At 46.6% G+C, this 23,577-nt stretch overlaps 1 protein-coding gene across 12 annotated transcripts in view; it reads right to left on the bottom strand.

Annotated features, from left to right (window-relative positions):
• PTPRT (protein tyrosine phosphatase receptor type T) overlaps window positions 1-23,577 on the bottom strand; it is a 1,155,533-nt gene that overhangs the window by 163,674 nt on the left and 968,282 nt on the right. For all 12 annotated transcript variants that reach the window (XM_025001262.2, XM_025001258.2, XM_025001261.2 and 9 more), the window contains one exon: window positions 10,788-10,923. In XM_025001262.2, the coding sequence (XP_024857030.1) occupies window positions 10,788-10,923 (136 nt within the window). The remainder of the gene's footprint in view (window positions 1-10,787; window positions 10,924-23,577) is intronic.

Here is a 23,577-nt window from a genome sequence, read left to right on the forward strand (position 1 = left end):
TTCTGTAGGAAAATAAATAGGAAAACTTTTCTTTTACTGACTTAATTATACTGACAATAACTAATACATTTGTGGACTGAGAAAACTTGCTGAATAATTCAGGTCCTCAAAGACTCATCTAAGTACGCAAGAATAATTTGTTCCCATCTTGAGTTCTGTGGTTAATTCCAACTGCTATCCAGTTTTGTTGACACAGAAAGACGTGGTCTTTACATCCACAGGGTGGGAACGTGACCTCAGAGCCCCAAGCTTCCCCCTCTTAAGTAGGAACTGGCCAAAGCCCCCAAGGTAAGCCCACCCCAAGGCTTTCTCTCATTTATCAGGACAGCCAAATTCTATAGGTCCAGAAGGAAAGCTCTGTGCCTCCTTGGGAGGCTGAACTGGGGCAACCACAGCCAGCAAATCTGGTCACTCATAAAACTGTTGAATATCTTTGGCCAAATGAACAGTGGCCCCAGATGGGAGAAAGGGGTGAAGAACTTCCAACAATGGGTGGGATCTAGAACAGCCCACGCAAGCCATCCAATGCCTCTACCAACCACGTGATGTGTTGTGCTAAGGCACTTAAGTCGTTTCTGATTCTTTGCAACCCCACGGACAGTAGCCTGCGAGGATCCTCTGTCCGTGGGATTCTCTAGGCAAGAATACTAGAGTGGGTTGCTCTAGTGGGTTCCTCCTCCAGGGGATCTTCCCAACCTAGGGATTGAACCCAAGTCTCTTGTGTCTCCTGAACTGTCAGGCGGCTTCTTTACCAATGGTGCCACCTGGGAAGCCCATATAATACAGGTTGGCATTCTTCTTCACTGGGGGCTCTGTGGACCAGAGCCTGGGAATATGATTCCTCAGGGGCAGAGAGTTCAGGCTGCATTTGATAAAGACTCACAGACATCTCTGTTCTCTATATTGTCAAGAACATGGGACTGAGAATGGAGAGGCCAGAGTTCTGATCTCAGCTCTGTTTATTTGCATGCTATGAGGTTACCCCTCACTAGATCTAATATTTTGTGTATTTTGGGACCAGTTGCAAGGCCTCCATCCTGAGCCAGGATTTTTTCACCATCAGCAGCTCCAAGCTGCACTCTTGGGTCTCAACATTCACAACCTCTGGCGGTCTGCTCTCAACCTTCAGGATTCCCCTCTGCCTGGCCACCTCCTCATGACAACATGCTTCCTCGCCCTTTGATTCACCTCTTCCAAGTGGCTGAGTTATCCTGGATGTCACCAGAAGCCACTGCAATCCCTGACCAAGCTTCCAGGCAACCCCAGAATGATAGAAGCTGGCAAGCGTCTATTAATTGAATTTGTTTTCCAAATTCAATTGCAGGGCCTTCCAGGGCAAGGATTATACTTCTTTACTCTGTGATCAAAACAGAGTATACATGTGTCCTTTCTCTCAGGCTTGAAGAAGATTTACTGAAGGTCTAAATTTACAAGGATACAGTGATATTGCAAGTAACAGATTGCCTGAGACCAAAGATTCTGAGCAGGAAGACAGCTGTGCTTAGGAAAAAACCCCAAACTTTATAAATCACATACTGCAGAATCTCTTCAGCTGGCTGACAAGAATGACTTGAGGCATAGCTTCCCCTTTGCTTCATACTATTTAAACAAGACTAGTTGTCTACTTTACCATCCATTTAACCATCTACCTGTCCATCCATTTCTTAAACCAACCCATTCACTCTTCCATCCATCCATCCATCTGCCTCCATCCACCCATGCTTCCACCCATCTATCCACCTCCTTAAAAATCTGTACATCTATGTATCCATTTAGATCATAACTCCACACACTCGTCTGTTCATCCATGTACTCATCTACTCATTCATCCAACACTCCATCCATCATCCACTCATCCATCTTTCCACCCGTAATTCAGCTACAACTTTTGAAGGGCCTATTAAATGATTGTCTCCGCCAACTACCAGAGATAGAAAGACGAATGCCATCTTAATCTAGCCAGTATGTCTGATGGGAGAGTCAGACAAGAAATACAATTTAGATGATAATTAATACCTGCCACTTAGATAGTAGGAGCTCACTTATGTGGCAGGTGCTGTTCTCAGTACCTTATGTGAACTATTTTATTTAATCCTCATTAGAAGTATTATTATCTCTATTTTACAGGTGAGGAAAGTGAAGCTCAGAGAGGTTAAGTTTACATAGTTGGAAACGGCAATCCACTACAGTATTCTTGCCTGGAAAATTCCATGGACAGCAGAGCCTGGCAGGCCAAATCCATGGGTCACAAGAGTCACAGATAACTTAGCAAATAAACCATCACTACCACCAACACCAAGCAACATGACGAGGATCAGAATCTAAGAAATCTAACTTTAAGAGCCTTCATAACAAGCACTATGCTATTATCATCTGGAGCGATACATGGTATGAGGCAGTAACACAAGGAGCTGTGGGACCATATTTGGGGGTAACGGGTAGAGAGGGGAGGGGTAATTTGCCTTAAAGTCTGTGACGCCTCAGTTGTAAAGTCAAGGAACACCCAGATGGAGTGGGAGGGAGGGTACTCCAGGCTGCTGAATATGCGTCTACAGACTGGGTGGGTGGTTGGTTATCAAGGTGGAAACGTCAAGATGTTGGCACGTTATTCAAAATGAATAAACAAAAAGGACCTACTGTACAGCACATGGAACTCTACTCAATGTTATGTGCCAGCCTGGCTGGGAGGGGCAGGGTTCGGGGGAGAAAGGCTGTATAAAGGGGACTCTATGACTGAGTCCCTTTGCTGTTCACCTGAAACTGTCACAACTTTGTAAATCGGCTATACTCAAATACAAAATAAAAAGTTTAAAGTTTGCGGGGCAGGAAAGATGTCGGCAGAGCCTAGTTCCCAAAGAACTTAAGTTGCTTACCCTCAGTACCATAGGTCACAGGGAGAACCCAAAGGATCAAGTGGCCAAATATTTTTCTAGATGGATGATTCTGGCAGGAGTCTGAGAAAACAGTTGGAGGAGAGAGGGACTGGGGTTGTGAAAGCTGCTCTAAGAGTCAAAGCAAGAGACGCTGGGGGCAGATCTTGATATCGCCCTGAGGAAGGAGAAGAGGTGAATGTGAAAGGTGGTTAAAACACAAAAGCAATAGGTGAGTAAATGTGAGCATTTTAAGACTTCCAAGGTTGGTGGCTCAGATGATAAGGAATCCGCCTGTAAGGCAGAAGACCCAGGTTTGATCCCTGGGTTGGGAAGATCCCCTAAAGAAGGCAACCCACTCCAGTATTCTTGCCTGGAGAATCCGATGGGCAAAGGAGCCTGGAGGGCTACAGTCCATGGGGTCTGCAAAGAGTTGGACACAACTGAGCAACTGACGCTTTTGCTTTCCAAGGTTCTAGCTTGAGGCTACCCAAGTGAGTGCAAACAGAAGAGGGAGTAACCTCCCAGGGTGCGGTGCAGTTTAGAATGGGGTGGACAAAACAAGATACAAAGTTTACTTGGGGATGCTTCCCCATCTTGACAAACCATTCAAAATGATGTCATGCAGTTCAGCGTATCAGCAAATCCTGCTTTACATTTCACCCAGGTTAGGTGGTGCTAAGAGGGCAGACTCTGTTATCAGATTGGCCAAGTTTCAGACCCAGCTCTGCTGCTTATTAGTTATGTGATCTGGGGCAACTTCCTTAGGCTCTACATGCTTCACTTTGTCACCTGTAGTGCAGTCCAATCTAACTGTGACCCTGCCTCTTTGGCTGACCCGGTAGTTATCTTTCCCTTTTGTCTTTTTTTTTTTTTTTCCTGGATATATAGGTGTTCCTTGAATCTCAGATCATGGTACATCTTTTGCATGCTGCCCTTCCAGACTTAACACCTCCCACCACAGGGCTGGGTTTACCCTTGATGCTCAATGTTGATATTTGGGTCTGTAATCTGAGTGAAGCTTTCTTGCCCGAGTGCAATCGTGGACTCCATCTGTTCTCATTTCACTGGGATTCAACATGTTTTTAGGGAATCCCCAGTATCTGCAAGGCACATTTGTGACAAGGATGAATAAGAACAGGCAGCCGATGGTCCATTGAAGAAGAAAAGCTGTGAATACAAATGACAAGTGCAAGGCAGAACACGACAGGGATCCTCACAGAGAGAACCCCAGATGGTGAAGAGACTGTCTAGACTGAAGGTCGAAAGGGTTTACTGGAGAAGGTGTCTTTTACATCAGACCTTAAACATGGGCAGGATCTGGCCAGATGGAACTGAGGAACACACAGGCATCGAAAGAGGAGGAAACTTCACCAGCCAAGGCACCGGAGTGGGTGAGACTCTAGGAAATCTGCCAGAATCACCGTGAGCAAGGGGGCAGCATAGCTTCACAGCTCTCTGGATGACCTAATAAGCATGTGTATCTTCCCTCATTTGCTCCCCATGAACCATGGATACTGGGGAGGAGAAGCCAATGAAGGATTTTAGAATGCAGGTTTGGGAGTACAAGTTTCATTTCTGAAACATCACCTAGGCTACAGAGTGGAGGATGGGTTGGAGGGGTGGGGTCAGAGTCAAAGAGAGAGGAGGAGGGTGGGGAGGAGACTCCTACAGCAAAGCCATAGAGGCTTCCACCAGGGAGGAGGCAGTGGGGAGGGGGAGAGGAGATGATATGACCAAGAGAAAGTAAAGACGCAGGGTCAGAAGTACTGGGGTGATGGAATCCCGTTGGTCTGGCTGATGGACAGGGTGTATCTGTCACTAAGATGGGGACACACGATTGGGAACAGGTTGGTGGGGAGCTGATGATTTTAGCTTTGACCATAAACACTTTGCGGGTAAATATCTAGGGGCAGATGATACAGGGCAGTGGAGCTCTGGTGAGACAGGACCAAAGCAGAAGGCCTGCTGTCCCAGGCCAGTTCAGTCCACAAAACTACAACTGGGGGTCTACGCATCTGACACAGTGGTTGCAGGCAACGGGGGGACCACTGGATCTTCTTGGGGTGGGTGCTTGTAGGAATACTGCTTACAGAAGGTAATACTTGAAGGAATTCTACTCGGAAGAACTTGGGGCTGAGAGAGAGTAACAGGAGCCTTGCAGGTGAAGGGAAATGTCTGGACATTTGATTCAGGGAAACAGCGTGCACCAAGGCAGAGAACAGGAGAAAATGATGTGAATCTGGGTCACCTCTGCCCTATTCCAGGATTCACTTTTCTACCAGTCTCCATGCACTGCTAGGACAGAAATTAACAGCAAGGGGCCTGGAGTCACAGAGCCTGGTTTGTATTTCAACTTTGCCCATACCCTGATTTTAATTCAACAAATAATCATAGAAGATAGGATCCTCAGTTTCCTCTTTTCAAAAAACAGAGTCCTATCTTCTACGATTATTTGTTGAATTAAAATCAGGATATGGCAGCAGTTGCAGCAGTTCAAATGGGAAAACAAACAAATTAGTTAGGTCAGAGTGTGTGTGTTGATGGCAGCACTGCCTTCTGCATATTGGTGATGGGGTTGGAGCTGACTTGGTACACTTGTTGGTCATGTGTAAGATGAATATCCCTGTTGATATCATGCACTATAGTCCTGTTAGAAGGTACAGGAAGTAAAGCCTGTCCCAAACATTAGCTCATTTGATTCTTAGAGCAGATTCATGAGATTGGCTGCATCTCACAGATGGGAAAGCAAAGGTTGAGCTTTGATACATTGCTTCTCCAAGGTTAGCAGCAGATACATGGGGCTGTAGAGATTCAGACCCAGTTTTTCTGTATCCCAGTACACAGCTAACAAGATGTCTATACCCCTTAGACTGGGAGCTACTGGGAGGCGAAAGCGTTAGGCGCTCAGTCATGGCTGACCCTTTTCGACTCCATGGGACTGTAGTCTGCCAGGCTCCTCTGTCCATGGAATTGTCCAGGCAAGAATACTGGAGGGCAGACATGGAGAATCAAGGTACAGCAAGAGATGCACATTTATCTCAAAGCAGACTCTCATATCTCAAACTCAAGACACTTCAAATGCACTCGTGGGAAAGGTACTGTCTGGACAGGCCAAGTATGACTGGCAGTAAGTTTAGGCTGGACCAGGAAGCCCTGGGCAGGGAGAGGAGACGAGGAGATGGGGGAGGATGGAACTGTGTGTGCTGAAGGATTTTGAAACTATCTGCCTAAAATTTGCTTAGTTTCCATTTGAAAAGTAAGAAGGGATGGAGAGGTTCATGTAGAATACACACGTCTTGAGGTACAGATCTACCAAGTTATCCTGCTTAACCTGGCTCCATGTTTCCCCAATCAGAAGTGTATCGCTATGCCCTAAGCCTTGGAGAACCACACTCAAACTTCAGGAACTGTGTCCCAAGGAATAAATGATGATAGGAAGCTTATAGGCATATGCAACAACTGTCCATATGTGTGTGGCTAATAAACACCTTCAACCATCAAGATACACTTATTAATGTGGTGGTCATTAACCTTTTTGGCATCAGGGTCCGGCATTGTAGAAGAAATTTTTCCATGCTCCAGAAAGGTATGGGGATAGTTTGGGGATGATTCAAGTGAATTACATATATTGTACACTTTACTTCTAAACTGATGCCGCTGCTGATCTGACAGGTCCATAGTCCAGAGGTTGGGGACCCCTGGGTTAAGGCACTAAGGCTGGAGCTTTCCACCTCAATTTACACTGAAGGCACCCAGGGCTCTGTAACATTAAGCCAAGGGACCAGAGAGGTGGCCTAGCAACTCCTTGGCTGCCCTTTCCTTTGGGAGAGGATGTCCAGTAATTGTAAGGAAGGAGGTCAGGGAAGAAGATGACCAGGACTGCAGAGGGGACAGTTTTTCTTCATTTCAGGACTCAAAAGGGCACTCATGAAGAGGGAGTGTGTTTTACTACATGATGGCATGCACAAATCCATTCTAGACTGTTTCTGAGGTCTAGATGTGACGGACAAGCCAGGAGAAAAAGATGGAGACATTATACAGTGACAGCCTAAGAATGGATGTTTTGTAATGAGCTTGGCTAGAACCACACGGGTTAACTCTGTCAGAAGGGGCTTCAAGTTCCATCTTAAAATGCTCACGCAACCCTCCAAACTTATGCAGCCCTGATTCTGTATCATCCTGCATTCAAAGAAGCCCAGTCCAAACAGCCAAAGGTACTATTAAAAGAAGTCCAAAGTTGAATTTGCATCTTTTTCAAACTTGAAGGGAATTCTGTTTAAATGGATCATCAACGTCTCGCGTCCCCTTCTGCAACCTTGCATCTTTCCATATGTCCTCCAGCCATGAAAAAAAAAAAAAAAACAAACAAGAAAACATTCCTCAGGGTATGTTGATCTCTCTCTCTCTTTCCTTCTCTTTCCCCAGTCTTCCAAATGTAAATTGACTTCACTATGCCCTTTCCTTGGTCATCTGCATCTTTAGCCCTTTCTAGGCCAGCTTTCTAGTTCAGTACAACACACACAACACCTAATACAAGAGAAAGACTCTCTGTGGACAGTGACAGGTAAGCCGCAGGGCCTGTAGGGGGAAACTAGGAGCATCTTAAGTGGGCTGGAAACACTTGGCTGCAGCTCTGGGGAAGACTTTGAGTCAGCTGAACCCACTGGGATGGAGGGAGCCACCATGCCCATGTCCATGGAGGTTACAGTGAAGCCCCAGCTCAGGCCAGTGCAGGAAGTGTGGCTGGCATTCAACTTCTGAGAGCTCCTGGAAGCAGAAACTAACTCAAGGTCATGAAGGGACACTGAAGAGATGCTGACCCTAGGACTCTGATTTGTGATGGTTTCCCTATTATTTTGGGGTTTCTTTTCCTTTAATTATCTATTCCCTTTAGGTGGCTGTGGACAGCGTTCCCAGGTTGTACAGTGGTAAAGAATCTGCCTGCCAATGCAGGAGACACAGAAGACATGGGTTGGATCCCTAGGTTGGGAAGATCCCCTGGAGGAGGAAATGACAACCCACTCCAGTACTCTTTCCTAGAGAATCCCATGGACAGAGGAGCCTGGTGGGCTGCCAAGAGTCGGACATGACTGGGCAACTGAGCACACAACACATGTGGACAGCATTCTGGCGAGCCCTAAGTAAGTTAGGGACAGACTCAATCGACCAATGACGTTTTCCCCATATTTATATATGGGGTTTGGGTCAGAAGAGGGAAAGGAGCCCCTCAAGCTCTTCACTGTCCTTTGGGGCAAGGGGTTAGTGGAAAGAGTTAAACATAGCAGGCTTATGTCTCTCTTTTTCTCCCTCTTTCCCCTCTTCACTCCTCCATTTTCCATTCCCTATACCCATTTGTAAAATATGACCATCAACCAAGCCAGAAAAATGTCTTATTTTCTCCAAAAGATGCTGTACATGCAAATGCTGATCAGCACCCCCACCCACCCCCTGGCTCACTGCCACAACATCTGAGATTTGCTTCTTGGGAAGAAATGGTGATCAGGTGATGCCTGTTGATTGGGACTGATGGATGGTTTTGATAGAACTGACAGCTGATGAAGATACTCAGAGAAGGATAAAACCACACAAAGGGCTCACTTTATTCCTGCTCTCATCCTGAAACCAGAAAGCCCCTCCCTCCCTCCCGGAAAGTCACACATTTCAGAAATAGCTGTTGAGAGGGAAGTGAAATTTCTTCACAAGCTCACAGACGATGGTGACGTGGGTTAAGCCAGGCTTTAGAAAGAGCAAAATTGGAAGAGCATATCTGACTTACAAATCAGTGGCAAAGAATAAGAACCTCTGGGGTCTATCAAAGAGGAATGCAATTCTATTAAATGAGTTACTTTTTTCAAAGAGACTCTCTCAAACTCACCTCTGTCTTTAAAGCATCTGAGACTCTAAGAATGCATCGAGGATCTTATACGTGCAATGTGCTCTCTATCTCCCAGAGAAATAAAAACTCATGTTTGACCTCATCCAATAGCAGCTGGCTTGTCACTGAGACATAACGCATAGCCTGGCTTCACAGATGATGACGACTCTGGGGGCTCCTGACCCCCAGCATTAGCATGGACCTTCCTTCTCCCTTGCCTCTCCAACCAGAAAATCAGTAGTTGGATGAGAATCTTAATTCTTCTGTCATTCTGCTGGGAGCCTAAGGAAAGGAATGATCCTATAGAACAGACATGTCAAGAAAGAACAGATCCTGGGACTTCCCTGATGGTCCAGTGGCTAAGACTCTGTGCTCCCACACAGAGTCTTGCTGGGGGCCCAGGTTCGATTCCTGGTCAAGGAACTTGATCCCACAATCTGTACTAAAATATCCTTCTAAGACTGGATAGTAGTCGGAGTGTTAGTCACTCAATCATGTCTGAACTCTGTGTGACCCCATTGACTGTAGCCTGCCAGGCTCCTCTGTCCATGGGATTCTCCAGGCAAGAATATTGGAGTGGGGTGCCATTCCCTTCTCCAGGGGATCTTTCCAACCCAGGGATTGAACCCGGTCTTCTGCATTGCTGGCAGATTCTTTACTCTGAGCTACAGGGCAGCGAGCTAAATAAATAAATATTCAGAAGAAAAGAAAGAACAGGTCCTACCAATAAGATGTCCTGATCAAAGGATGGAACCATGTGACATACAGAGATATTTTGGGGCCAGAATGGCTAAAAGAAGGCTGATTAGTAGCAGAGTGGAAATCAATGGCTGGAAATAAGGACACAGTCTTTATTTTTTTACTTTGTGCATTTCTGTTTATGGTACTCCTTAGAGTAGAAGCTGGAATTTGTCTTTGGGGCATTCTGTCCCTTTGTTCTGGGGGGAACAAGTTTCATGAGCTGGTTTTGTCCCAGGGATGGCAGCAAGTCCCTAGTCCTCATTACTGGGCTTGTCTTGAACTCTGAGTAACCAAACCCAGAGCTTCAGGCTGAGGAGTTAAATAGTTTGTTGAAGAATATAAATATAACTCTTTAAACTGGGGGCAGGGCAGGTTGCAGCACATGTCATTATAATGTAGATAAAGTGTTTTGTTTGCTTTGGCAGATTGGGGAGTGGGAGGGTGGAGACCAAGACTGGAATCCTGGCATTGAAACTGAGATGGGCAGCAGGCATGGGGACACAGTGGCTAATGTGTGAAGGTGGGAGGACCCCCTATTTAGAAGAACCAGCCCTGCACCCCAGGGACAGTGAGAGCTGATACTCACCCACCTTCCCTTTCCTCTCTGCAACTCCCTGGCTGGTCCTCAAGCCCTGTGAATGCCTGATAAACCCAAGATGTCGGCGTAATGAATTTGGGGGATCAGGAAGGAACCTGGATCCTGGCTTTCATGAGCAACGCGTGCAATACAAGATAACTGTGCCTTGACCAGAGGCGCCAGGAGGATATCCTGCTGAGAGGTGACAAGCACCAACAATCCAGCAGGGAAGGTTTTATAGGTCATGGAGTAGGAAGGAGACTTCCCTGAGGGCTGTCACACCATCGGAGGCTCTACCCTTTGATGCAGAGGGACACTGTTCCTTGACCAAAGACAAAAAGGGAATGGATGAACGTGGAAGGAATGAAGCACTGCTTTCCTGCATCTGTCTTTGTAGGCTCAGCTGTGTCCTTGCGGCTCCCCCGTAATCCTGATGATGTGACCAATCACAACAGAGAAGCTATCTCTGAGGAGCATCATACACCAAGGGACAGCTGCCCCGCAAGACACTGACCATCCTGCGGCTGCTCTCCACGCAGGCAGCACACACCCTTCGGACACCAACACGATGAGCCACAACTGGCCCCAAATTTCAGGACCTCAACAGTTGTACCAGAAGGTCCCTGCTCGGAAGTGGTCAGCAGAGAAAGGACTTGGCCATATGGTGGTGCTGGGGCCGCTTGGGGTTGGCAGAATCTGCAGGGCAGCAACCCACACTCACCTCCTCTTGATGGTGAGCATCACGCCCAGGAGGATGATGGTGAACATGAGGAGGCCAGCGATCACGCCAGCCATCTTCACGGTGTTGTCCACCTGCTTCTCCGGCTCCACAGTGTTGGAGTTCTGAGTGGACGCACCTTGGAGGCAAAGGTGAAGAGGAAAGATATTGAAAAGGCTCACACACATGACTAGACAAAATCACAGTGACAACAGCTTCCATTTACTGAGTGCTAACTATGTGCCAGGCACTGTGCTGAGGTCACTACACACACTGACCAATTAAACACTTTTGAGCATTAATTCCTCGTGAGGTTGAGGTTATTATCATAGCCCTTTTTTTTGCATATGAAGAAACTGAGGTGCAGAGAAACTGAGTGAGCTGCCCGAACTTACACAACTACTGTGCTGGAGGCACCCTTCTCCTCCTCTCGTGAGGTCAAGCAGATGATTTTTATCCCTCAGACCATTCTGTCCCTAGGATCAAACCACGGGGCTACAGTTTGATCCTTAGGCTCATGGAATTATTCCAAACTCTGCTTAATTCTTCCAGGTAAATGGTGAAAACATCAGCCTTTGTAAGGGTAGCACAACTGAAATCACTAGGTTTTTAAAGACAAAAAACATAATGCTTTCATTTTGCGCCTTATATTAAACAAATGGTTGAGGTAGAAATTTAGTGCATTAAAGAGAACTGCTTTGGATTCAGAAAACACTTAAATTCGCTAAGTCCATTTTTGAAATTTAATGTTGATATTATCAGCTCTGCCAGTACTCACTCACTGACTCAATTCCATGTCAAGGAAAACTGGGAACTGGGCACTTACTACATCCTCAGCCCTGTGCTGAGCCGTTTCATGGACCCAGCTTGGACAATCCTTGCAAATGTTCCCCCAAGTATCTATGGATTGTCCCATTTTATAGATGAGAAAACAAAGGAGCTAGCTAAAAGTCACGTGGCTGATAAAGCTCAGAGCCAGAATTCCATTGGTTTTTTGACTCTAAGTCTAGGTTTCAGAAGTCAGAAGCCTTGAGTTCAACTTTCAAGTCCCCTAGTTCCCCAATCCTCGGAGAAGGCAATGGCACCCCACTCCAGTACTCTTGCCTGAAAATCCCATGGACAGAGGAGCCTGGTAGGCTGCAGTCCATGGGGTCGCTAAGAGTAGGATACGACTGAGCGACTTCACTTTCACTTTTCACTTGCATACATTGGAGAAGGAAATGGCAACCCACTCCAGTGTTCTTGCCTGGAGAATCCCAGGGACGGGGGAGCCTGGTGGGCTGCCGTCTATGGGGTCGCACAGAGTCGGACACGACTGAAGCGACTTAGCAGCAGCAGCAGCAATCCCTCAATGCTACTCCTCCCAGACAACCACTTGCTAAGGCGATAGCAACAGTCAGGAGCCAGAGAATGCCTAAGCCTGGCCTCTTCATGCAATGACCTGGGGACAGAGGCAACTTCTCATTCCAGCACCTGTGTGAACCTTCTGGAGTGTGGTCCATGATTAACACCACTGCGAATTCCTCCCAAGGATGCCAACTCTGTGTGAGGCAGCTGAAGTCCAAAGCATCCTTGCCCTGACCCATCCCTACTTTTCTACCAACATCAGCACCAGCTCATCCTTTATCAGTGACATTGCCTTCCCTGGTTGCCCCAGGAGAGTTCCCCTCCAAACTCTGCTAACTCTCTGTAACACTTGGTGCAGCTCAGTGTGCTGACATTATTAGTTATTTGTTTACTCATCTGTCTCCTTCAGTGGTCTGCAAGCTCCTCGGGGGCAAGATGATGCCTTCTTTATCTTTGTTTCCTCATGTCAGTGCAGGGTCTGGCTTGTAATAGGTGTTCCCTTAATGTCTGTGGTGGTTTAATGTTTAGCTGAGGGGATGATAGCTCTACCCACACCCATTTGTTCTCATGAAACCAAATTGAGTTTCTCCTTTTTTTCAGCCTTGTGTTCACAGAACTCGGCTGAGTTGAAGGGATACTAATGCCCACAAGCTATGATTCTGATTCTCCAAACTCACAGATATTTCACAACAGCCCATCAGCACATCCCCTCCTCCTGTACTCATGCAGTCCCTTTACTACAGCACTTTCCCCAGACTCTTTTGTAACTTAGGAAAGCTGGGTTGACTTTGTCTCCAAGACTAAGAGCAGAGAGAGTTCTAGTCATCTCTCTAAAGTCACTGTCTACACAGGCCTTCCTCCTCATCACTGCTGCTTTACAGATGACGGGCGAATGGCATAAAGGCGAGTGGACCACAGCTGTTTGCCTCATTTATTCATTCAGTCATTCACTAACTGGCTACTGAGCACCCATGTTCTGTGTGCCCAACTAAGACATCAATGGGGTCAGAGCTCCTTCTCCCGGCAGGACTTACAAGTAAGGGATTTTATTCAGTTCCCCTCACCAGCTAAAGACAAAAACCCAACTCATCACATTGCAGGACGGTCTGAGCAGGCTCTGCCTATCAACTCCACCAAAGAACTCCTGGCAGAGTTGGCCAACCTTTTAGGAAGGGGTTGGGGAGGTGGGTGCAGTAAGAAGGTGATTCAAGAGGGAGGGGATATATGCATACATACAGCTGGTTCACTTCGTTGCACAGCAAAAAACATGATGTTGTAAAGTAACTGTACGCCAATAAAAAAAGGAAATTAGAAGGGAAATATATGTTTATGGTAATTTAAGCTTGGAAGATACTCTACAAGAGGAGGAAGTTAAAACGCAGGTCTGAAGCTCTTAAAGGAGGTCTAAGCTGGAGGTAAGAATGTGTGAGTCATATGCACCTAGATGATATCTGAAGCATGGGGGCTGATGAAGTCAGCCGGGGAAAGAATGAAGACTGGATGGAGAAGATGGTCCAGATAGAGACTTGAGGGTCTGTAATATTTAGTGAGTGGGTAGAGGAAGACAAGCCTGCATATAGGAGGCAGAGAAGGAGTGGACAGACAAGTAAAAAAAAAAAAAAAAAAAACAGGAGAGTATAGTGTCCTAGAACCAGGGGAAGAGGGGGTTTCAAGAAGGCAGGAGCAATTGACTATGTCAAATGCTTCTCCTAGGATAGAATCTAACTCTCTACCCAAAGGAAAGTGAAGATCTTGGATGAGTATTAGAAAACCTTTCCCAAGTAAACTCCAAGATGTTCCTAAACAGAAGCACCTTCAGTGGTGACCATGAATCAACAATGGAACACAGCTGAGGGTCACAGACGACCAAGCAGGACATTCAGAGAGGCCATCTGAAAGGCCATAGCCCAGAGCTTTAGACAAATTTCATGAGTTCAGCTCACCGACATCAGAACTGAAATCCCAGACTCTGCACAGTGAGGTTATCAGGAATAGCCATGCTCGGCTAGTCCAACTAGAACTATACAGGAATTGCCCCAGGACATGGCAAATTCTACTTTCTCTTAAGCATCCTTTTCAGGGCACTGGCTTGAGCCACCAGAGATGTGTCCCTCTGTCCACAAGGAAAGCCTGTTGACAGTGTTTGAAGGCAACACAGGTGTGGAGGAACTAGCTTTGGGACCAAAGGCTAGATAGCATTTACCTGTGGCTCCTGCCAAGGAAGAAGACGGGGACAGAGTCAGAATGGGCTAGTCCTGCCCCCATGGCAGACTCAGGAGCATGTCCACAGGGCTCACATTGTAAGTACGCATGAGAACCTGCAATTGGACTCGCGGGAAACACATCAGGGTTGACTAAAGATGGGATCTCCTAGCAATGTAACCAGCTCTTTTAGGCAGGTACTGAGCGCCTCATCAAATGGAAGCTCAGTTATGACTGTTTTTAAAAATTCAGCCTAAACATCAATCCACTGAAAAGGAGTGAAAGTGCTTGTCACTCAGTCTTGTCTGACTCTTTGCAACACCATGGACTGTAGCCGGCCAGGGTCCTCTGTCCATGGAATTCTCCAGTCAAGGATTCTGGATGTGGGTAGGCTTTCTCTTCTCCAGGGGATCTCCCCAACCCAGGGATCAAACTTGGGTCTCCTGCATGGCAGGCAGATCCTTTACCATCTGAGCCACCAGGGAAGTCCATTTTCACCAATCTGTCACTGGGTGACCAAAAAATGTGCTAATAAGCACTTTTTATATATTAAGTCATTTAATCTTCACAAGATCTGACACAGAAGAGGCTAGTTTTATTTTCCCTTTTATTTAGATTAGGAAACTCCACAAATGGGTGAAGTGGCTTTTCCAAAGCCATATACTTGGCTTTCAGTGTCAGAGCTGGGATTCTTTGTGCAAGCCTCACCCTCTGTCATTCCAATGAACTCTCCTTGATGCAGTTACTGTTCAGGAAATACCGGCTCTGGGTCCCCGTCTGACTCACTGACCAGAAATCCAAGGGGAACTGGAAGCCCATCAGTAAGATGGTAACTGCATTACTCTTGCCCTAAGCCCACTCTTTTCATGAGAGTCAAACATAGTATCAGTCCCTCATCCCTATGAAGCTCTGTCTCTGGCCTTGGGTGACATCTGTCTACTAAGTGGAGACCGGAGTCTGAGACTGGACAGGGGAGGGGTTTGGATGCATCCTTGTCATCTCCGCCCCCTACTAGGAACCAACCTGAGAATAGTTCAAGTAAATCAGAACTGGCAAGTAGGTACCAGGTGGTAGGTGTATCCAACGGGAGTAGCTTCAAGGCTCTACGTGAGTCCCCTGTGTGATGAACTCATCAAAGAGAATCTTGTAAACTCTGCTGGCACTGAGAAGAGATTTGTTTCCAACACAAGGTTGTCCAACCTCACACCCCCACCAGCTGTGCCCTTCCTACTCTGAGCACTCCCAAAGGCCAGACAGTCCTCTAAGGGCAGCTGCCACTGCCCATTGCCCTTGACTCTTTCCACTTGAGCTACAGCAGCTTAGAATCCAGTCCCCTCTGAGCTCCTGCTCAGAATTCACATCTGGCTTTCAATGTGATACCTACTGACCCCTGCATATGGAAACATGGCATCCAAGGCGGGCTCACAGTCTCTTGAAGCCTGCCCCTCTCCCTCGATATCTGCTCCATATATAGGCCCAGGTGCCATGTTCTTTTCGCCCCAACCTCTAGCCTCCTCCTAGGGTACCAAACAATCATCCCAGTTTATATTCCTCAGGGACTCCTGAGACCCAACAAGGACAATGCCTCTCTGTTCTACTCTGCCCTGGTCAGACCACTCTGGTGACGCTTGTTCATTTGTGGACCCCGACCCTGAAGAGTAGATTGGGGCCAACCTGAGAAAAGATTTTAATGTGGCATGGTAAAGCCAGGACAAGCGGCTTGTCACTCAAAATGTGGTTCAGTGACCAGAAGCATCTGCATCATAACCTACTACACATGCAGAGTCTGGGTCCCCACACCGGATCTGCTGAGTCTGCTCCTGCATTTGACAAGGTTTCTAGGTGATTCTTGTGCACATAAAAATCCAAAGATCACTGACTGAGGAGGAATGGCAGTCAGAATTGGGGATTTTTCAGCCTAGAGAAGGAAAGATTCAGATGAGACTTAATTCTTGCCTTCAAAAAGTTGAAAGGTCAAATACAATTATGTAAAGTTTAAAAATAAAATAAAATTAAAAAAAAAAAAGTTGAAAGGCCACAGTGAAAGATGGAACAGATTTGATCCCTTTAAAGAGCAGGACTAATGCAAACCAGGAGAAGTGACAAGAGTAGGCTGGGGCCAACATAAGAAAAGGTTTTAATATGGCGGCACTCTCCAGCGGAGGCTAAAGCCCCACTCTTTTGAAGGCAGTGCTACTGCGTAGTGAGGAGCATGAAGCAGTCGTGATTCAAGTCCCATTTCAGAGTCAGCCCTCCTCCCTTTTCCCTGTCCACTGTCTTCACCTGTTCTCACCTCCTGGGCTTCTTAAATGCTTAAGTAAAAGTCTCTCAGTCGTGTCTGACTCTTTGTGACCCCATGGACTATATAGTCCATGGAATTCTCCAGGTCAGAATACTGGAGTGGGTAGCCTTTCTCTTTTCTAGGGGATCTTCTCAACCCAGGGATCGAACCCAGGTTTTGCCAGCTGAGCCATACTCTTAAATGCTTAGCCAGGCCCTTAATAGCTCACTTTCATAGGATGCTGGCCTTTCTTCTCTACTTATAGAGCCCACCTTCCACCTCAACCCAGTGTTCCTTGATTACAGTGACACTCATGCTCTAAGTGAGTGAAAGTCTCCCTGTTATCCTTAGAGCCATGAAACTTCAGTTGGGCTCCACCCCGCAAACCCCAAGTTAGCCACAGTGGCAGGAGAATGTGTCACCAACAATGAAAGGCTCTGTCTGGGCACTCAGTGTGCTCCCCAGCAAGCATAAGGGACCACGTGACCTCTTACACCCCTTCTGATGATGAAATGCTATAGTTTGATAAGCTTGGTCAAAAGCAAGGGGTTTTGAATCAGAAATATACAAACTTGCACCTGGATTCTATCACCAACTAGTTATGTGACCTTGAGCAAAGTGTTAACCACAGCATGATTTGACACCCTCTTGATGAAACTGTGAAACAGGAGAGTGAAAAACTGGCTTAAAACTCAACATTCAAAAAATGAAGACAATGGCATCTGGTCCCATCACTTCATGGCAAATAGATAGGGAAACAATGGAAACCGTGATCAACTTATTTTTTTGGGCTCCACAATCACTGCAGATGGTGACTGCAGCCATGAAATTAGAAGACGCTTGCTCCTTGGAAGAAAAGCTATGACAAACCAAGATAGCATATTAAAAAGCAGAGACATCACTTTGCCAACAAAGGTCCGGACAGTCAAAGCTATGGTTTTTCCAGTAGTCATGTATGAATGTGAGAGTCGGACCATAAAGAAGGCTGAGAGCCAAAGAATTGATGCTTTTGAACTGCGGTGTTGGAAAAGACTCTTGAGAGTCCCTTGGACTTCAAGGAGATCAAACCAGTCAATCCTAAAGGAAATCAGTCCTGAATATTTATTGGAAGGATTGATGCTGAAGCTCTAATATTTTGGCCACCTGATGCGAAGAGCCAACTCATTAGAAAAAACCTTGATGCTGGGAAAGATTGAAGGCAGGATAAGAAGGGGACAACAGAGGATGAGATGGTTGGATGGCATCACCAACTCAATGGACATGAGTTTGAGTAAACTCCGGGAGATGGTGAGGGACAGGGAAGCCTGGCGTGCTGCAGTCCATGGGGTCACAAAGAGTCAGACATGACTGAGCGACTGAACGACAAAGTTCCCAGCGATCTCCTAGGGATCAAATGTAATAATGGAAGTAAAAACACTTGACAAACTCTGAGAATATGCCCACTCATGTGGCATCACGATGGCATGATCTTAGGACTGGTTCCAGGAGGCAGCATGGTTTCTTGTGTCTGTAAAATGTGGGTACACAGTGGCGGTTGGGGTCCTGCCTCCTTGTAACACACTGCCCAGGTTCATCCTTAGGATGAAGGCAGGCAGAGTCCCTGGAGGAATGCCCTTATCTTTTCTCCTCTAGACAAGACCAGTTTCCATCCAGATCACTTAATGGCAGCAATAAGTAATTTGGCAACAAGGGATTAATAAGTTTCTCTCCAAGTACTCTCACTTGCTATAGCCCTAATTCTATAGCTTTACTTCAAAGAATTTCCCCTGTAAAGATATGGAGCAAAAAATAGAAGTTTCAGATAAAGAACATCTAATTGCAACTGATAAAACCAAGCACACCCCAGTGGATGCATAACCCATGCTGGTGATCATTGCTGAAGGCAAAGAAAGGAAGCTGGCTCTCGGAGACAGAATTCCTAAAAGCTCCAGTCTTTCAAACACACAGTCGCCTCTTCACTATCCAAGGGCATTTATCCCCACATCTTACTGAGCTGGCATCTTACTTATGCCCATCTATTTAATGACTTCTTTTGTTTTTCTGTCTTTTCTCTGGCGTTACATGCATCTGGCACCCAGTAGAGCAAACCTTTGAAATTCTGACTCTGAGATGCTACCTCTATGCCAGCGAAGGTTTCAAGCATGGCAGGTATCTCTGATTATGGGGGTTTTTGCCAAGAGGAGGCAGCAGGGGAAAGCTGGGGAAGCTGGGCAGGTTTCTGGCTCTTCTAGAGTGAGGTATGCATCATCCCCCTTCTGACTTTTCCTGGAAGTGAATTCTCAGAATGGTAGACTACTTTTAAGATGGAATTGAAGTCCACGATAGGAAAGAAGTTGCTAGGAAAGCATCTGGATACTTCATTAGCTTCAAGCCTCTAGACTTTACAAATTGCATCCCAAGGCATTGAGAACATTTGTAATTGTGATCATGAACTACTTTGGCAGTCTTTAAGGATGGAAATTATAGCAAACAGGAGGGGTGCGAGAAGCCTGGGGAGAAACAAATGCTGTTGTTGACTTTTTTAAATGGAAAAATGTAGATTCCAGATATTTCACACAAGTGTGATGTTGATACAGGAAAAAAAAATATAGACTGGATGGTTAAATCAGATTATTTTTTCCCCTCACCGTTTACTAAAGGAGGGAATAATCACTAGAAACGAGCATGGGCTCCACATCAGTCAGCATCCAACCAGGAAAAAGGAAACTGTTTCAAACATTCAAACCAGAGTGAATTTACCAGAGAACTGGGTACCCAGAGATCAAGAGAGGATGGTGAGGCAACCCAGAAGGTAGCAACCTCAGGGGCCATTACCTAGCCCACACTAGAGAGACAAAGGCTCTTCAGAGCCCAGAGGTCAGGGCCACCCAACAGAAGTTGGGGACTCCAGTGGACCTATGGGAGGCTGGAGCCACAGAGGGGACACGGTCACTGCCAAAGAAGGGGCCTGAGGCCAAGAGGGAGAAGGCTTCTCCTTCCTCTCGCTCTACAACCCTTGTCTCCTCCTGGCCACGTGCAGACGCTTGTTGACATGGGCCCAGGAAACACAGCCTATGGGGGCACCTGCACAGGAGGGGGAAGCAAAGGATGGATGTGAGGCCAGATGGCTCCAGGGCCAGCATGGGCTTCTCACTTCCTGTGACCAGGGGAAGCTTAGGTTCACCTCATTGCTGCTTTTGAGAGGTGTCTGGACTTGTGATTCAGGAAAAATGTCCAGTACTGCATCTTCACTGCAGCACAGTCCTGGCCAAGGTGCAGAAATAGTGACTGGCTTTCAGGATAGCCAGGTGTTTGGATTGTATCCAGAAGGTGGTAACAGTGGAGTCTGGACACCTGACCACATGTAAAGCAGCTGTGTTATTTATAATAAAGCGCTGACACGTATTTGGAACTTCCACTATGAGCCGGGCTGCTGTGTTAAGCCCTTGGTACCCATTTCAGAGACAGGGAAACTGAGGCTCAGAGAGGCTAAGTAACAGAAGCAAGTGCCAGGGATGGGATTTGAACCCTGGCAGTCTGGTACAGAGTTTATTCTCTTTAAACCACTTTTCTATTCTGCCATTTCCTCAATAAACAGGGAAAAGGATTGTTCAGCAGAGAAATCTGGTTGTCTTTTCTCAAACACCTGGAAGAAAGAATCAGACTGTTTCTTCCGGGGATCAAGAATCTTATTGTGACCAGCCAGACTATGAAGTTGCTGTATTTATGGCCATCTCTGCTGAGTTGGCCACCCGCTGTGTCCTGAAGTTCTATTTCATACCTGCTTTTCTTGAAGATTATCTCCCCTCATGCCCTTCCAGCAATATATCACATTCTAATATCGAAGGGATGGATGAACATGTCATGCGAATCTTGTTATATGGGCCAAATTATACAGACTTTGCTCAAATGATATTTAAACTTGACCTTTTTAACTTAAGTTTCCCCATCCTTTTCACTTTCCTTGTACATCAACCACCATCTCCAAGCACTTCATACATTGAGTTTAGTTTTATTATTAATCTCTGGGCTTTCTCTATAATACCTTTCTTGATATTTAGCAATCCAAGCATGCCATATAATCCCACAGGGAGACAAGCAAACTCAAGTTTAGGCAACTGTTTTCTGCTTTATTTCCAATTCTCTTTTCTTTGATCTCATGATGACTAATTTTTAAAAACTGCTGACTGCTCTCCCCCACACCTCAGAACAGTGGCCCCCCTCACTAGATCTGGCTGATAATGGACTACTTGGGAAGGATTATTCCATCATTCTTCCAAGTGACATCACCTAGGATGTTTCTCAAGTAATAAATAAATTGCCTCAATTCATCATATGACAGTAATTGCTTTTAGCCAAGATTTAACTCAAAGTCAATGTCAAGTAGCTAGAAAACACTACAGACACTCAGGTTCTTCAAAGACAGCTCTGCCCTTGCTGGGGAAGACCATTTAATGAGGACTGAGTTACGTGTAAAGTAGATACAGGTTTCTAGTATCCCAGACCCCCTCAGTATTACCTGGGCAGGCTTAAGAGGTTGGAATTGACTTCACAACCTATACAACTGAAACTGCTAAATATTGCTGACAGAGGTTGACCTTTTTTTTTCAGCCTTAAGTGGAGGTGAGCACTCTGTGAGATAGCAATAGCTTTAATTGATTGTTTGAAAGCATTCTGGACACTCAAATAAATGGTTCCTCAAGCGCTGATTCTGCTTGGTTCCATGCATCTCCTGGATCTGTGTTTCCAGGTGGACCTTGTTTTACATAGCAAATGCTCTGTGGAGGTCAGATTCTAATTCAGTTACAGACAGTAGGAAAGTGATGCTATAGAAGATCTTTGCGGTGAATCTCTTCTGGGTGCAAGTAAACTCCTTTATGCTAAGAATGTTTCATGCATTTAGAATTTAGCACGATAGACTTACTTAAGAGCAGTTGTGCCTGGTTGATGCCAGCTACGGTCATTATTGACACATCACTTGGAAGGCATGCCCTTTAAAGGGCTTCACCATCAGTGGGCTGAGAAAGCCTTTCTACTGTCTCAAGGTCTCAACTGTCCCTCTTGTGCCCAGGGGAGTCCTAGAGCTGGACCTTAGCCTGTGGTCAGACAAGGATCCTAAGTCCTGGCTGAATTTGGGGGAGATACTTCTAAGAAGCCGGAGGTAGGTGCACTTTTTGAACTGGCTTAGGTGTCAGGTCACAGATAGGGTTAAAGACTGAGATGTGGCTGAAGTTGGGGTTAAATCTGAAGGACAGATCAGGAGCCAGTCTGTGGCTGGGGTTTAGGAGCATCTGTTGGTCAGCCTGCACTTACTGTGAGGGGGCAACGTATGCTTACAGCTATGTGTGGATTTGGCCAGAAGGAAAATTTTGCCCATGGTCAGGGAACTAGAAAAAGCTAAGTGACTTCCAAATGGACTAGACCCCTTCCCTTGGCCTCATTAGCACCCATTCAACCCTTGGCTGTCTAGGCGGCCAGTCCTAGACGTCGACTGGTGTGGCGTGAGTGGTTGCTGGGATTATCAAGATAATAGTGGGTAAAACAAGGTGCTGGGCATGCGAGGCGATTAGGAGACCACCCTGCTGTTTGAGAACTCACCGCGTAATGGCAAAGACACACGTGCAAGCTGAAAATCAAAGCTCAGTGTGATGGATGCTAACACAGAAGTCTGTACAGAGAAGAGCATGTATGACTCTGCTTAGGCCAAGCTAGACTATGAGTCAGATTTCCCTATGCCATCGCTGTGTGGGACACATTGTGGACGTCCCTAAGACCACCCAGTGGTCTCCTCCCCACCCTGGCTCCCTGTGTGCCAGACGAAGCCTGCTCCATCGATGAGGATGAAGAAATTGAGCCAGCTCAGGGCTAACAGTGCTGGCTCCCTGCTTGCAGAACTTGTGTGCTGAGCCTGGAGCCCTGGGGGCTCAAAGCTGCTTAGCTGCGGGAGAGAGGAGCACCCAGGGCCTGCGCTGGGGATTAAGGATTTAGTCTGAAGAGCAGATGTAAAAGAGAACACACACTCTTTCGGGTGCCCTGCGGCAAAGTGATAGTCCCTTTAGACATCCTCCGACAGCCAGTGCAAGAGAACAATTGGCCGCACTGAACGGATGGTTAACTCTTCTTGCAGAGTTCAGAGCACTCCTGGGCAGCTGTGGAACACAGGAGGCCTACGCAGGAGCAGTCAGTCCGGAGGCGAGCACAAAAACCTATCAGGGATGGCCTATGGGTCAAATGAGGTCAGGACAACGTGAACGGCCTGGTTGGTGTGTCCCAGGCCAAGGCCAGGATGTGCCTGGCAGCAGATGCTAAGACTGTTCAAACGCAGGAGGCCGATTACAGAGGGGAGGGTCAGAGCCCCAGAGAAGAGGCCTGCTGTGAGCCAAGTGCAGAATCCAGCCAACATGGAGACCCCACAGCAGGGGGAGGGTGCGCCAAAAGGATTCTCCAGGATGGCCGTTCTCAGCTTCAGTCTCCTTGAGGTCTTTCGCTGCAAAGGCACAGCTCTGCGAGGTGGACCCCTGCCTGCTGCCCCATGCTCAGGATCACTGCACTTCCAAGCCTGTTCATTTCCAGGGCTGTAATAAAGTACTGCAACCCGGGTGACTTAAATAACAGAAATTTAGAGGCTAGAAGTCTGAAGTCCAGATGTCAACAGGGCCATGCTCCCTCTGAGACCCTGGGTAGAATCCTTCTTCATCTCTTTTGGCTGCTGGCATCTGCGGGCAACCACTGGCACACCTTAGGCTGGAGATGTATCGTATCAATATCTGCCTCTGTCATCACAGAGGTTCTTCTTGTGTCTCTGTCTTCACCTGATGTTTTCCTCTTCTTGTAAGGACACCAGTCATATTACAGTGTCATATTATAGATCTGGGTCCACCGTCACGACTTCATCTTAACTAATTATACCTGCAGAGACCTTCTTTCTAAATAAGACCACCTTCACAGGAACTGGGGTGAGCCTTGCTTCAACACATCCTTTGT

The sequence above is a fragment of the Bos taurus genome, chromosome 13, assembly GCF_002263795.3.
Source record: "Bos taurus isolate L1 Dominette 01449 registration number 42190680 breed Hereford chromosome 13, ARS-UCD2.0, whole genome shotgun sequence".
Classification (NCBI taxonomy): Eukaryota; Metazoa; Chordata; class Mammalia; order Artiodactyla; family Bovidae; genus Bos; species Bos taurus.